Raw genomic sequence first — 16101 nt, forward strand, 5'->3', positions numbered from 1 at the left:
GTAGTTGTCACTGGAGTTCAGTGATTCATCTCAAACCAGCCTTCTGGAAGCCCTAGTATGCATGAAGTTGGTAGCACAGCATGGGGAGAAGCCAGCAGTGTAAAACAACCCATCCCCTGCCAAATACTCACTAGGGATTTAAAGATGCATACTGTGGCAGCTGCTGCTGGTTTGGAGTCCCTCCGCACAGCTGGAGTACTGGGTTCATGGTGATCCTTTCAATTTGTCTCTCAGTTCCACTAGCCTCCACGGTGAGGTAGCAGACAAGGCTCCTTGTTTTCCCCACAAGGTGGCACATGGCACTAGTTTGTTTAGAAATACGGTACTCGGGAAGTTGGGGCATCTCCGGAGAGTTTATTGCTGCCACTTCAGATCCAGGGATTTCAGAGCTGGTGTCTTGTCCTCCTTTCTGCGAACAGATAGCTGGGCTTAAAAAATTAAAAGCTGAACAGGTGCAGTGGCCTAGATATATTTAACTTAAAAGCTATCTGAAATAGCCATCTTCCCATAATTGCAGAATCCATCCAGATACATCAGACTTGAAAGAAAACATTTTGAACCTGAATCAGAGCTGGGTTGCACCTGGGATTCTCAGATGGGAACAAAAAACGCTGATGAATGTGCTTGCAAAAACAAGGAGGAAGTAACTGTGCTGGCAAGGGCTAGGTTTTGCTGGCACCTGTGCAGGGTGAATCTTCTGCTCTGCAGTGCGCTTGCACTTGGGTTCATTTCTTACCTTCCACTGGTTAATCTTGCTTCATTATTTGAATTCATAGTTAGCACCAGTGGTAGCTTTACGCGAAGATTAAAGGAAGATAGTCCCTACTACATCAGTTTACTTCAGCATGTTTGCCATTTTTCAGCCCAGTCATGACAGACTGAGAATATCTAGTTTCAGCTGAAGCTAGGAGGGACTTCTGCTGACACCTATTTGTGCCATTGCCCTACTTGATCCCCCTTCTACCTTTATTTGAGACTCTGCATTATTATTTTCAGGCTCTGGCCTGGCTTTTGAGGGGGGGAATGCTTTTTGAACTCTCAAAGCCTGGAGCATAACTTTAACTGGATGATTTTGCCAATGTCTATTCAAAGAATGAAGGGCAGACTAAGAAGTGTTTGTGGTTTGTAATGGAAAGCATGCATTTACAAGCTCATCTCTCTGTACGCAACAGAAAGTGTTGTGTTTGGAAGAATGAGGTATTCAGGCATCTGAAGGACTTAAAGGACAAAGTGCCCAGTTTGCACAGGGAGTTGGGATGGCAAATGCATGTAAAAACCTGTGTACTACTAAGTACAACTCTTTGTCCTTGTTAAAAGCCTTGACTCTCAAATCACTGGGTGCAACTCTGCTGTCAGTCCCAAGAGCACAACTCACTGACAGCAAATGTTACGGCCTGTACAATAGACCTGCACTCAGGCTGCAGCCTGTGAACAATTCTCACTTGTAAAAGTCATAAGGACTTACTGGTTTGCAAAGTACTTAAGCATTTGAAACATCCAAATGCTGAACTGTACAACTGGGAAAGAGATCATCCAGGATATTCATTAGTATTTGGCAGTGGAAGGGCCAAGTGACGCTGGCTGTTTGTTACACCTTTGTATCTTTACTTCACAGTCTTGCGTTCAACGGCATCACAACAGAGGGAGGCAAAAGTATTGCTGAAGCTATGCAACACAACAACTCTGTGAAAATATTCTGGTAATTGACAGCATGGTCTACTTCTCCTCCTCTTCTTTCTCCAGAGAAAGCTGCAGCCTAGTTTTATTTCCTCCAATCCCATTGCCTCCTCCAACTCTCCACTCCTCTGACTCTCCCTCCCCCCATCCCTTATGCTTTCACTACCAGCAAGCTATCAGATATAACCCTCTGGAAGAATGTGGACAGGAGTAATGGATCAGCAGCACCTGTCCTTTAGGACACATTCCAATGTCCCAATGTCATGCTTTGCTCTGCTCCCTCCATCTTGCTTTCCCCATCTTCTCTCACTTCCATCATCTGAAGTCAAGTTCTTTATCCTGAGTTTTTGCACCTCTTCAGTGTTCTCTCTACCTCCCTACCTTTTTCCACCACATCTCATCCACATTTTAGACACTAAGACGTCAGGAGAAAGTATCATTAGAACATTGCTCTGCGAAATAAAGATCTGACACTCTTGTCTCTTCTACCTCCATGGCTTCTCTTCAGTATTTCTTTGTGACCAGCCTTTAGCAATTGCTCGAGGCAGGAACAGCACATCGCCCTTTGGCTGTCTAAAGCTAAGTCACAGACAAGCTGGAAAAACAGGGGGCTGAAAAATAATGGTAACATCCTAAGTGAACATTTTCTCTCCTGCTTAGGTTGACTAAAAATGAGCTGGATGATGAGGCAGCAATGAGTTTTGCAGAGATGCTGAAGGTCAACAAGAAACTGGTGCATTTATGGTGAGTTACATTCCACAGAGGCACAGGCTCCTTGGCAGTCACTGCATTAAAGCTTCACCTTCCAAGTCTATGTAGGTCACAGTAAGCTTTCTGTGCATGGTCTGGATGCAGCTGACTGGTTGTAGACAGTTCTAATGGAAAGTTAATAAAGCTGCTGTCTAGCATTTTGAAGCTGCTTTCATACAGGGAAAAGTTTAAGCTGTTTGTATGTCGTGGTAACTTCTGAACTACTAGTTGATTTCATCTCTCCCTAGGGGAACAGTACTGGCCTCAAACACAAAAGTTTCAAAAAAAATACAGGCAGACAGTTAGAATAGAATAACCTTATGATGATTCTTACTATTTATCATCATACTATGAAAGTAGCAAGCTCAGCTCTTACTCTTCAACCAAGAACCTACATGGCAGACAGTTAAATGCATGTCCCGTTTGCCTGACGTTTTCTTCTAGGGCTAGCACTTTCGCTCATGCAAGACATTCATCTATAAGACATAAATCCCCAGGAAACCCAGGATTATTTCTAGCAATCACAAAGAGACTTGTTAAACTTCTAAGAAAACACAGCATTGGCTGTTCTAATCCAAAGGTTCACAAGAATTTGCCCATGGATGGGGTTGGGCAGATGTAGGCTGTGAAACAAATAGCCGTCCATTCATTCCAAGCGATCAAGAGAACATAATAAACTGAGTCCCTTTACAAGCTTATACAAAGACTTTGCTAACCACGCTCTAGGGTTCCCTGTATTAATCGTCGTTCCCGCCCCTTAGGAAGCATGCCGTTTGTCAGAGGTGCCAAGTACTTGTGGCCTCTTTTGAAAGCAGTAGAAGCTCTGGTGCCCATCACCCTGAAAATAAAAAAAGGTGGGGGGCGGGGGGGGGCGGGTAAGGGCTTGATTTCTTTGCGCCCAGATGCTTCTCTGAGCAGTTTGGTTTGAATTCATCATAAAACTTTCCCCATCGAAAGCAGGCATAGTAATCTAGGTACATGTCTTTACCATGGCTCAGTATTGTCCAAGGGTTTGTGCTAGTAGACAAATTTATATCCTACTTTGTTGGTTATACCAGCGGATACCTCCAAAAGGTGGTAACCTATATAGATAGTTCACTGGGACTTGCACCTGCTCATACCAGAGTCATATTCAATACCTTATTTTTCAAAGATCTTGCTGGTCTGATAAACAAGACAGGAGGATCTGACAACCTCTAGATTGTAACTGCTAAAACACTAGGCTTACACAGGTTCTGCACCCACAATTTTCTGTACATCACTTAAAAATGTCTCACAGTGTTCTTAATAAGAAAACAGAGCTAAGGGGTTAGTCTGTCTCAGAGTCCAAGTATCACAATCCCATACCAGTAGTAAACAGTTCTCAGTGGAAATCTGTCAGCTATGTAATTAAGCTCAGTATCTCCAGAATGCAACCACATGCAGATTAAAAGGAAAAGATTGATACTTTGGGCTCTGTTTCTGAAAGTGCATGTGGGGCATTTGACCAGTACTGTGTACCATCCTCACAGATAGAAATAACAACCGTCTTCTTGTGGCAGACAGCTTTGCTCCTTGACGTCAAGCTGAGCGTAGGTTGTGCATGCACTGTAAATTAGTTTGCGTGCTAGTTTGACATGAAGTGCTTTCTTTTTAGGCTTATCCAGAATCAAATTACAGCCAAAGGGGTGAAGTACCTCAGCGAAGCTCTCAAGGAGAACACAGCCATTAAAGAAGTCTGGTAAAGATCCCTTCCTCAAAGGCTCACTTTGTAAACTTTCTTTCCCTTTAAAACACTTTTGGCATTACTACTTTCCAGCCTAAAAAATTCAGAGCAAGTTTGTGTGAGGCAGGGGTTGTAGTTCCAGCTGTGGGTTTCAAATAGGTAAAAAGCCTCTGTCATTGAAACACTTCCCTGTGTGTTACAAATGTCAGGCAGTTTTGTTTGTTCACATCTGTCTGTACCACTGACTTGCAGAACGTGTATGTTTGCAGAATTGGGGCCTAAATTTATAGACCAAGTTTTGCTTGTCCTGATTTATTTTTAAATTTCTGAACATGTTTATGCTTTTCAGGAGCTAAATTCCAACAAGCTGGAGATGGTTATATTTAATTAGCATTACTAATTTGGTTCATAGAATTTGTGCTTGGATTTTCTTTGGGCGGTGCTCCAAACACACTGAAAGCGCTAAGCTACAAGAAGGTTAACTTTTTGTAAGATTTGCTTGGTTTAGATGAGGTAGGCATCCCATAGTCACACATGTGCGTTGTAAGGCACAAAGCCAAATACCACATTCCTTCCCTCACCTCAGGGAGCTCAGGAGTCAATAGAACTGTGCTGGTTTTAGCACCGCTGCTTTATTATTGAACATGAAATTTATTTTTATATATATATTTGTTTTAGTGAAAAGACACTGAATTCTTGCTTAGAAAGATGATGACTCACTATCTGACTAGTGGGTTCCGTGGAGATGTGGAAGAGATGCTTTTTTCAAAGGCCACTGTCAGCTTTCATCTACAGAAGAGGCATCAATTCCCACTCGAATCATTCTGAATCTTCAGACCGAAATCTGTCTTTTGATTCTTGCCTGAATTTTCAGAGGCATTCATTAACCCCAGTACTTTCATAAGTCTGAATGGTTTCATAGATTTCAACATTTCTGAAAGCTGCTCATTTTTAGGGGTGTAAATATCAGTGTAGATTAACTTCATATAGCCAGACTTGAAAATTTTGCCGTAAGTCATTTCGCATTAATAACGCCTGACTACTTAACAGAGTTTTCTTCCCATGTTGTCATGGAAGAGACAAAATGCTCTGAAGACTATTTAAATTTCTTCAAAGTAGCCTACTGCATGGTAAGAACCTTTGTCAGCTATATGCTGCTTGCTGAAATGCAAACAGCTGGGTATCCAATACCGATTTTAGTTCAGTGAAGGTTAGGTGTCAGTTCAGTTTTTGTTTCTGAAGAAGTAACCTCGTTCCTCGTATGTGCAGTGGGAACAGCTGTGCTGTAGCCTGCCTGTCTGAGGCCGGTTCCCAACTGTGTGCCCTTGAGAAGCGTGCAGCTCACACGGCATCACAAAGCTGTGACCTCTGCTCCAAAACCTTGGAAAAAATAGATGATGGGCAACAGTTACTACCTTACTTTCACATCCCTTTTCTTTTTCCCCTCCAGTTTGAATGGGAACCTGATAAGCCAAGAAGAGGCCAAAGCTTTTGAAAATGAAGAACGGATCATTTGCTTTTAAATGAGGACTTTCCCATTTTGACAAGCTTCGCGTTACAAAGGTTACTCCTACATTTGGCCTGCAGAGTTTATAGGCATAAATCTGCAGTGTTCATGGCAGCTAACCTTGTATCTCTCTCCTGCCTTTTTATGAACGTGCTGCACGCCCTCAGCTCCATCCCTTATCCTGCCTGTTATTCTTAATCCTTTTGGTGAGTGGGAAGTTGCCTGGGTAAATAATTAATGTTTGTGTGGTGCTTTGAAGGCAAAATGCAAAGCATTAACAGACCAAATCCACTGGCATTTTGATAACTGAGTTTAGATTTATTCTGTACACTGATGTAAATAATCTCTAACTTATTTATATACATAAATATACACACACACACACACACTTATATATATATATATATATGTGGAAGAAAGGGTGCAAGATGCAGAAACTCCACAAGGTCACAGTATTATCTGCCTTATAACTGAAAATGAACATATGTAGCTTTACTGGAAATATAATCCATAGATAATAATTGTATGGTACCAATGTTTTCAACATGAATACCTTTCTCCTGCCTAGAAATTAGGCCCTTATTTCTCCACTGACTGTAGGCAGTGTTGTAGACACGGTTTTTTTTGGTTTTGTGGGGCTTTTGGGGTTTTTTTTTGAGAAATGGATACATCAGGCTCAGATTACTTTCAATAATCTTTCTTTTCCATATTGAAGCCAATACATTTTCTTTTATACAACCAGAAGTCCTTACTGCCATTGCTGTAAAAGCATAAAACTGGCAGTAAACCACTTTTGCTTAGAATTTCCTGAGGGCTGCGTAGAAACTGCTACCTCCTGGTTTCACAGTGTTTGTTCTGGGGAGGGGGTCTGGAGATAAATGTGAAATATTAATTAGCAGGCTGTTCAGTGCCTTGGCTCTTGGCCTAGACACCGTGCTGGTGGCGATACACCAAAATTAAGTTGCCTAGCTTTAGTAGGGAGAAAGGATGATTGAAAATCGATTGTGTCAAGTAGAAATCCCTTCTCCCAGCAATGTGTAAGCACAGAGAAGGATTGAGATTTGCTTGGAAAGGTTTTATTCTATGCTATCCACTAATTCAGTGGAAAAAGCAAGGCAAGGGGCAAGTAGCAATGATAAGGACCAGCAAGAAAACATTATTCCCCCCCCCCAAAATAATTAGTGTTTAGGGAGTGTAACTTTAGATGCCCTTAAAAGAAACCAGTTTGTAAAGGAGTGGGGTATTTCATTTTTGTGTGTGTGTGTGTGCAGATTAGGCATGTTTTATAAAGGTAACCTCAAACTCTACCCCACAATGTGTACAAGGAACCTAAAATGGAAAAGCATGATCCATTTTCCTTCCTTCTCCCATGTTACCACCCCCCCAAAACTTTGGGAAACACTTCTCCAGTTGCTGAATAACCCACAAAACCTTAGTAGGCTGGAAGACAAATCTCCAGTTAAAATGCCAAACCAATGAACCCTCACCTTCCCATCTCCCACATCAGCCCCATAAAGCAAAACAGGAAAAAGGCTTGCTTTGTAGGTCAGAATTTCTGCATTTCCTACATGGTAGCAGACCTTTCCCAGTCCCCAATTCGGTCTACTCCCTTCAGCTCCCTAACACATTGTAAAATGCTCATAAAGCTTTTCACAAAACCCGCAGTTAAAGAAAAGAAGAAGAAGAAGAAAAAAAAAAAAAAAATCATTCTTTTTCAGTGGCTTTTCCTCCCTGTCTATGGTATCAGTACTGATTTTTTTTCACTAAAAGATGAGGCTTTTAGACTGTGCCAGAGGAAAGCCAGCTAACTTGAATGATTTCTGCACCTGAGCCATTTATTTACTGAAGCAAAAGGACACACAGTTACAGATGATCCGGATTTCAACTGCAAAAACATCTGCCAAAGCAAGGCCTTTAAAGACTTCTCATCGACTTTAACAAATCAGACACCAGTGCACCTTGTCAAAATGTTGTTCCTGTTTTGCCAGCCTGCCTTTACAGCAGGGAGGAGACACTGGTGCAGGAAGGGCCTTCACCAGCAGTGTCATTTGCTTGTGTTGGAGGGCGGTTTGCTCCCAGCTTGTTCTATTCACTGAATTATTTGCTCATTTACCAGGTAGAATACATAGTTAAAACTCCACATCCTGTCCTCATTTCACTGATAGACTGAAGCAGTACAAAGTGTCCCTGACAAGCTTTCCAATGCAGATACTTCTGCCTCTTTTTTTTTTTTTGTTTAGAGCAGCCTTTGGAGCTATTTGTAGCTACCACACCAGCCCTGTTGCAAATCCTGTTGTGTGCCTGGCTGTTACGAGCCGGGCATCCAGGGCACTGTTTTCAGGGACAGGAGCATCTATGGGGCCGCAGCAGCTAAACACGGCCTCAGAGTAAGTGGTGGCAGGATCAAGCCCAGCTCCACATAGGACAGAGTTTGGCACCAGTTACAGTGCCAGTGACCGTGCCAGTCATAGCCACTCATTTCAGAGGTGATTTTTGGGTTGTGAGAACTCATTTGCGCTGGGCTGAAGGTCTGAGCGCAGCTCAGTCTGGCTTTGACAAAACCAAGGGATTTCACAGCGTCCTGCTCCCAACTCACCCAGGGCAGAAGCTCTGCTTCATGGAGCACGTCACAGCTTCGGGAATCGTGCTAGGGAAACTGGTTGCTGCTCTGGAGGCAGCTGGAGTTTCCTTATTTATTGGCACAGCATTTCAGGCTGCAGTTCTTTTTTTGTAGTCTTACTCAACTGTTTGTAGAGTGCATCAGAGCAACACATTTGCAGCTTGCAAGCAAGAGCCTTGTTTACTCGAATTCAGAGACAACTGTAACTTTTTTAAGACTTGTTTGTAATTTTCTAAGACATTCTCTGTACACGGCGTTAGGTTTCTTCCACTTGTCCACCGTGATAATAAACAGCTTTTTAAAGAACTTGAACAGGCTGCCTGCAAGTGCTTTGGCTTTGCTGAAGCCCTGTCAAGCAGACGCTTGGCTAGATCGAGACGGGACCGTGACAGCCTAACTAATTCTGGCTGCAGATGAGAGAGAGGAGCTGCTGCAGCTGGAGAGAGCTGCCACAGCTGGAGAAGGGTGCTCACAGCTGCCGCTGTCCATGAGGGACCTTTCCGTCAGCAGTGCCAAGCCAGTTAGGGACAGCGAGGGAAACCGCGGCAGTGGCTCAGGGACACACGCTGCTGCTGTGCTCCTGCCACGCTGACTGCAGGAGCTCTCCGCGCTTCCACCTGCTGCCGGGCGCAAACTCTTGCTGGCTTGAGGTGCAACACTTGGCATTTGGCTGGTGCAAGCTGTCCGTGCTTACTGGTGGTGCCAGCGAATACACTGGCCCTCAAGAGAGCCCTTCTCTTGAAGAGAAGGTCTCTTCTCCCTGCTGCAACGCAGTGCTGTCCCGCTCTGGTTGCACACCGCCAGGTCTTCAGCAAAGGATGCTTTTCTGAACCTGGTTGAGTGCCGCTAACTGGGCGTCAAACCTGCACCTCCAGCTGTCAGACCCCAGTTCAAGACTTGCGGGGCGGTGCAAGGGCACACAGCCTTTGCTCTTCAACCACAGCCAGCACAGGAACCCAATCCCTCCGTCCCGTGCCGTAGGAGCAGCACTGAAGCTGAAAGGCAGTGAGACACCCACCGCTGCTTCCCCGTAGTTTCACTCCGTTCCCTTACCTCGGTTTGGCAGTGGAAAACGAGCCTACAGCAAAACTGTATAAATGGCTGCACTGGGGAGCAAAGGTGTCAGAGCCAAAGGCAGCGAGGGACGGGTGCGCCACGGAGAAGGAGAGGGCACTGAGGCAGCTGCTCAGTTTGCAACTGACAGAACAAATAATCGTAGCAGCAAAAAGCTGCAGCTGTGCACGGAGGACTTGACTTGCTTTAGTAGGTAGAAGCAAAATGGCAGCATCATGCTAGATGAAAATGGAGGCCAGGTCAGGAGCTGCCTGCTGCGCTCGGGGACTCCGAATTTACTCAGGGGAGATGGTTTCTGTTCGCTTGCTGGGGGCTTTCGGTTGCCCTGTGGGATGGGTGAGGCTTCCAAAAACATGACGTAGCGGCAGTGGCGAGTCCTTCCTCGCTTCCCTGGGGGGGGGACAAATGACGAGAGGCTGCAGAGAGGCTGCAGGGGGTGGGGAGTCCCCTCTTTTATCCTGGGGAATTCATGTTCAAATCCCCCATGAATCTCAGCAGGGCCGAGGTTCGCCAGTATTCATTCAACACTCCCAGAGGTAAGCCAGAGGTGAGGGCACAAGCTGCAAAGTTTTGAAATAACAGGCCTCAGGTACGCAGCGGGACTTGAAAGGAGGGACGATATTTGAGAGAAAACAGCAGCTTCGGGAGCATCAAGACATGAGAAGTCACGGCAGGTGGGTTAGGGAATAAAAGCTGGTCTTGTAGTCAGGCAGGGGCAAAAACTACAGCCATGGCTTTATACTGGGAAAGCAGGGGATGTCCTGCACCCTCGTACGTCCACACTGATGGGGAGTCCCCAGGTGACTTGCCCCGGAAAGCAGCAGATTTCTGGCAGGGCTGATGCCGCCTCGCCCACCCGAGCTCAGCGCCTTCGGGCTCAAGCAACGCGTTAGGGTGGCGATACACAAACCCCTGTCATGCACAGGGCCTGCAGCTGCTGCTGGCACCAGGGCTGCTGAGCCGGGGGGCTTCCCAACAGCCCTGGGAGGCCGGGACCTTCTGGAGAAATGCAGAAATGGAAGATGCAGAGATGGGCACCAGCTACAGGAGAGGAGGAACCAAATATTTCCCGTGCTCTGGCCATCCTGCTGGTAACTGCCACCACGTTTTCTCTGCCCAGCACAGCTGCTAAGGCAGGGCCAGGGCTCCAAATCCCAGCCCTCCCCCTGGCCTGGCGCCTGCCCCAGCCCCACGGGTGGAACAGTTCAGGGTCATTCACAGGGGAGCGGCTCTGTCACCCCTGCAGCGAGCGGCTGTTACTGAGAACAAATGGGCCCTGGTGCGGAAGCGTCCCCTTTGCTCCCACGGGGAAGAGAGCCGGAGTTCCAGCTATAGCAAACCCTTTGCAAACAACTAAATTATGCCCAACCGCTTGCTTCTGCGGATCCATCCTATACACCGAAGTCAGCAACTTAATTAGCTGCTAAAGCCTTGCGAGCCAGGAGACTTTGACCTCATGGGCTGGAGCAAATGAAGCTGTCAAGTTTTCATGCTCCCGTTACCTGCCAGGCTCTTTAATCCCGAGTTTAGCAGATGTTAATCCTGGCCTGGGTGACTCGTGAAGAGGAAAGCTGCTCCCTTTAGAAGTCACCTGGGTCCGCTGAGGCAGGGAGCAGGTGAGGAGACCCCACTGCGGCAGGGGGGGACACGGCCCCACGGCAGTCGTTCTCCTCCGTGACAAAGCCTGCCTGGGCTCAGACAGGATTTTCCTTTTCCTTCTGCTGGAAGCCAGCTTAAAGAAGCAACTAGGAGAGGAAGGGGGTGAAAAACCAGTCTTTGAACACGCATTTAAATTTTAACAAAGAAAGAAATCTGTAGCCAGGGTGAAAATGAAAAGCAGGGCGGGAGCTCGACACAAAACGTGACTCAAAAGATAATGGGCCAAATCCAGAGAGGCACCAAGCACCTGCAGCTTCCACCGAGCTCAGCTGAGGACCTGTCGCCATGTTTTTAATATCTGCCTCCTCTACGCTCTTGCCTTTGCGAGGAATGAGTCATCTTGCGTCAACTGAGGATGGGCTTTATACAATTATTTATTTATGTCAAACCCTCCTCCCTGCCCCCACGCATCCCTGATCTCATCCCCCTCAGAAAACAGATGCTTTATTAAACAAGGGCTGGAAAACTCCGTCTCACTTGGCTTTTGCTAAGGCTCCTTGTCATCCAGCGGCCGGCTGGCAAGGAGATGGCGGGCACGAGCTGCGCAGCACCTCGCAAGCAGTGTCGTCTATGGCCTTGTCTGGCTTTTTGGACATGGGCATGGGCTTTTTGGACCCCTTTCCCTGCAGGGTGGGAGGGCACCTCCTCAGCTAAACAAATACACCGGCTGATGTTCACAGAGACCGGCAGGCTCCAGCCTGAGCCCCCCAGGCACAGACATCGCTGGGGTCTGGTGGTCTCGGAAGGAGAAGGAGACCTTCCAGCACAGGGCACTCACAAACCAGAGGAGAAAACGCCCCTGTTTAGCTCCAGCTGCTGCAGGGGACTCTCCCCTCCCTCCCCGCTCTTTGCCGCAGGCTGTTTTGCTCCCCTTCCTGCTAACAGCAACGCCACATCCAGAAGCGGACGTGGACCGCTGGCCGTACTAAGCAACAGCGTGCGGTAGCGGGGCCAGACGCACACACGCATGCAGCAGCATCACCGTCTCACACTAAAACCCCACGGGAACAGCCCAGCGCTGCTGCCTGGTTCACCCCTCAGGGCAAGCAATTCAGGGCAGAGGCGGCACATCGCACATGCCAGCCGTAGGCAGGACGTGCTACCAACAGCCGCCGCTAATTTAAATTCCACACATGAAATCCTGTACCTACTGAACTGGAATGATTTCCAGCAGATTTTCCTGATGTGCAGCCAAACGCGGCTCTAACTAGTTATCAATTGCTTCCATAATACGGCTCGACAGGAGCTGTACACAGGAGAAAAACACAGGAATTATTGGCAGGGAAGAAATTCAGGCTTCCTGGCTTCCCAGAAGGTGATCTGGGCAGGGGGGGAAGTTAGACTAGCAAGAGATATGAACACATTCCTTAGTAATTACATCCAACTGTCTCTTGGTGCAGCCTTCAATAATTCATGCATTAAAACTATCATCTCCCACGGAGAGAATTGCAAAGGTCATAACTGTCGCCGTGCTTTAACAACGGGTTCAGTTACCCCTGGGCACACCGGAAGGCTTCTCTCAAAAGTGGAGTAAGGATGGACGGACGGACGCCCAGCCTCGGAGGAACCTATGCTGTAAACCCTCGCATCACGTTCCACCAGCAGTTATTACCAGCCTGCCGACGGCCCCCCCAAGCTGGGAGCAGCACCCCGTTGGGCTGAGATGCCACACACCAACACAAGAGGCGGCGTTTCCTGCCTGGAGAGCGAATGCCTTTCATCTTCCCCCCCCCGCGCTGCGCATAACCTTGGTGAAATGCGCTTTGGTTTTGCTCAGAGCACCTGCAGCCTCCATCCTTAACTGGCGCAGGGGAAGGGGTGTGAAATCAGCCTCTCCCCCCAGCAGCCTTACACCGTACACCATCCGAAACCTGCACGCCCTCGATAGCACGTGGTTCATCTGTGCCCCGCTCCTCACCTCGCTCACTTCTAGCACAAGGGCTGCAGCTCCTCAGCTGCTGCTGGGGCAGGTGGGAAGATGTGGAGTAGTAACGCAGGCAGCCGGGTCTCTCACGCCCACAGCTACCGGCTGCAGGCAGCGCTGGAGCGATGCGATGATGCGTTCCTTAGCTGCAGCCGCTGCCCCGGGCAGAGGTTTCCGGGCAGTCGGCGGCGCAGTGCTCTGCTCTTGCCGGGGAACTCGGCTCCCCGATGTAATGCCCTCCATGGCTCTGGGCAGAAATTCCCTCCTCCAGCAACGCGTCTCTGCGGGAGCCCGCCGTAGTAGCCTCCTCCCAGCTGTTCAGGGACAGACAGGAGAGCGTCGGTGACCATCGGGGACACGGAAATCCACGCGCTGCCCAGCCACGGGTACGCTGGCAGGGAGTCAGCTTTAAAGAGGAAACTATGAAGTGTTTTGGGAGGATGCTAGAGTGCTATTTGGGTAGAGGAAACTGAAGGAACGAGCATGTATTAAGCTAGCTTGATGCTTTGATGGAGCTTCCCAGCCCCTAGGTGATGAGAAAGGGCTGTTTGCCAGCCCCTTCCCCCCCTCTTTTTTTCTTTTTAAACCACCCACGAGTTTCCCACCTCCACACCTGGCAGCTCTAAATTTATGCTAACCTTGAAGGCCATCACGTCTGCTGAGGATCACCAGAGGCCACACCAACCCCAGGCACCTCACCTCCAGCCACCCTGGCAGAAGAGCAGCCGCATCGGCCCTGCTCTGCCAAGACCATCGTGGCCAGCCGGAGAAAAGCCCGCCACGCAGCCGCTTTGCAGGATACGCGAAGAGCGAAAGGGGCTCTGAGAGGGGCCAGAGGCTGGCCCAGGGGGTCTGCGCTCCTACCTGCGGAACTGCAGACAGGCGAGATACCAAGTTGCTTTTCTAGCTGTGACTATACACCATGCATTGCTTTTCCTTCCTCTCCTTCAGCTTGGTCTGCAGCACAAGACATACAGAAGCTCTGCCCCACAGCAATGCCTCTTTCACTAATACTTAAAAAAAAAAAAAAAAAAAATCACCTGGAAGTGTGAAGAAAATTGTGCTTCAAAAGATTTATTACATATATTTGTACATATTTTACATGAATGGAATGTTAAACATACAACCTAAAAATCAATAAAAAAATATTTTCATTCATGATTATGTACTGGCAGACCACTGAAAAGAGTACCTTAGAACAACTTAAGTCAACTTGCAATCATACTGCTCAATTAAAAAACAAAAAAACCAAAAAAACAAACACGTTTTACATTAGACACTGCAAATTACATTCCGATTTCTGCTCCAGGTAATGAAGGAAGACATCTTGTCCATTACCACTGCACATACGGGTGGCATTTCAGAAGCTAGCACGGAGTTCCCTCTAACTCGTTGTGGGCAGGGTTAGCTCTGTGGGAAGAGGCATATTAAAAAAAAAACAAAGACAAAACCAAAAAACAGGGGCGGGGGGAATATACACTCTGCTCCCTACCAGCAGGTACCTGCCAAAGGGTAGGGAGAGCCAGACTGAGATTCGCAATCAAGTGCTAAGGTTAATGCTGGCTCACTACTCGTTCAGTGTGACACTGCAGCTTTTGAAATTAAGTAGTTCATTAAAACATCCCTTCTACAGCTACGCCACCTCCCTTCTTCCTTGAAAGTTATAGTACTTTGGCAATATCAGCTAGGAGAGAATTCTTGACTGCATGACAACAAATACTTCAGCTTCATCTTAATATATACAGGAAGAGCACAGAATCACACTTTGATGTCTCTGCCTGCTAGCATTTCACACCTTGAGAGCTTGTGACCAGTCATGTTGAGAAATGTTTACTATTAAGTATAACAAATTAGCAATAAAAAGGACAGATTTGCGGGAAAACAAGAGGAACAGGATTCAGCAACATATTATGTTCTTCCAACGTCGGGTTACTTACACTTGAAACTCTGCCAGAATCAAGCAAATCCTACTTATCATTGCAAAATCTTTGCCAAAGCACACCCAAGGGCAAAAGTCTCTCAAACAAACATACAGAGATTAAAAGCTGCCAGAAGGATCAGCTTGCTGCCTTCTACTTCTTGTACACTGCCAACTTACTAGATCAAAAGACAACCAAGTCCAACCTTTTGCAGGTGCAGGACATTCCTACGATGGTTTACCTGAGCAAGTCTTCAGCAACCAGTAATGCCCCACAGTGAGGTCATTTTACAGTTTATCTCGTCATCAGCTCTGATGTACTTAATTAAGAAATGACTTTACAGAACACGATGCAGCGGCTTGGGAAGCCAGCTGAACTGAGTAGTAAGATAACCACATGCAACTTGAAAGTAAGGACTGGTTTGGGTTCCGCCCCCCCCCCCCCCCCCCCCCGCCCCCCGCCAACAGGCTAAAACATCTTCAACCAGAGCTTAGAAGCAGGTTAATTTATATGGAGAAACAGCGTAAGTTTTACATTCAGGAAACAAATCCTGGACATAGTTCTGTTGTGAATTTCTCATGCAGAGTATTTTGAACGACAAGAAGTTAAGTGGCATGAGGTGATGACACTGCTGCAGGAAAAAACATGTTTGGCTGGGTTGCAGTAAAAACCCCTAACAAGCCTTCCTCTTCCAGCTACAACCTCTTACGTTACTTTTGGCTGATGCCCATGGAAAGCCTGTCCAAAGAGTGATGGGATACGGCCTAACATGTATCATGTCTTCAGCTAGGAAGAGAAGAAATTGATACTAAAGTGACTTTTAAGCTTGGTAGGGTGGAAAGCGAATCATAAAATATAGCACTCGTCAAAAAATGAGATAATCCTCCACTGGCAAAGGTGAGCTGGAAGATCCCATAGTAGCACTTCTGCGTTCCCGGGTATACGGTAGTCTCTTGGCAAGGAACTCCCAACTGCACAGCAAAATTAGTAGGTATAAAACAGCAATACCAAATTTGCACACAAATATTTGCATTCAATATGGGAAAGCAGCTAAAATTCACAGAAACTCAGAGAGATCACAGCCTGTATCAAAACCAACATATGCTTTGTTGCTCTTTAACTACAGATAGCAGTAACATTCAGGCGCCATGTTCTCTGCTTTTGGTGGAACACAGAAGAAATGGAACAAGTTTCTGAAGACCTCACGTGGAAAAGGTGGCATACTAAAAGCGTCCATAAGCACAGTTTATTTATTAGACATGATCC

The 16101-nt window shown here is 47.0% G+C and overlaps 2 protein-coding genes across 6 annotated transcripts in view; both read left to right on the forward strand.

The window, feature by feature from the left end:
* The window catches only part of NOD1 (nucleotide binding oligomerization domain containing 1), a 28797-nt gene extending 22769 nt beyond the window's left edge, over positions 1 to 6028 (forward strand). For 4 of the 5 annotated variants that reach the window (XM_075704924.1, XM_075704927.1, XM_075704925.1 and 1 more), the window contains 4 exons: positions 1616 to 1699; positions 2338 to 2421; positions 4064 to 4147; positions 5583 to 6028. In XM_075704924.1, coding sequence (XP_075561039.1) covers positions 1616 to 1699; positions 2338 to 2421; positions 4064 to 4147; positions 5583 to 5655 — 325 coding nt within the window. In that variant the 3' untranslated portion in view covers positions 5656 to 6028. Of the gene's footprint in view, positions 1 to 1615; positions 1700 to 2337; positions 2422 to 4063; positions 4148 to 5582 lie in introns of those variants that run through there. The other variant, XM_075704929.1, reaches the window with a different exon arrangement.
* Positions 1 to 16101, forward strand: part of SH3BP5 (SH3 domain binding protein 5) — a 455787-nt gene that overhangs the window by 176146 nt on the left and 263540 nt on the right. The gene's annotated exons all lie outside the window — the stretch shown is intronic.

The sequence above is a fragment of the Pelecanus crispus genome, chromosome 2 (assembly GCF_030463565.1).
Source record: "Pelecanus crispus isolate bPelCri1 chromosome 2, bPelCri1.pri, whole genome shotgun sequence".
In the NCBI taxonomy this organism is placed as follows: Eukaryota; Metazoa; Chordata; class Aves; order Pelecaniformes; family Pelecanidae; genus Pelecanus; species Pelecanus crispus.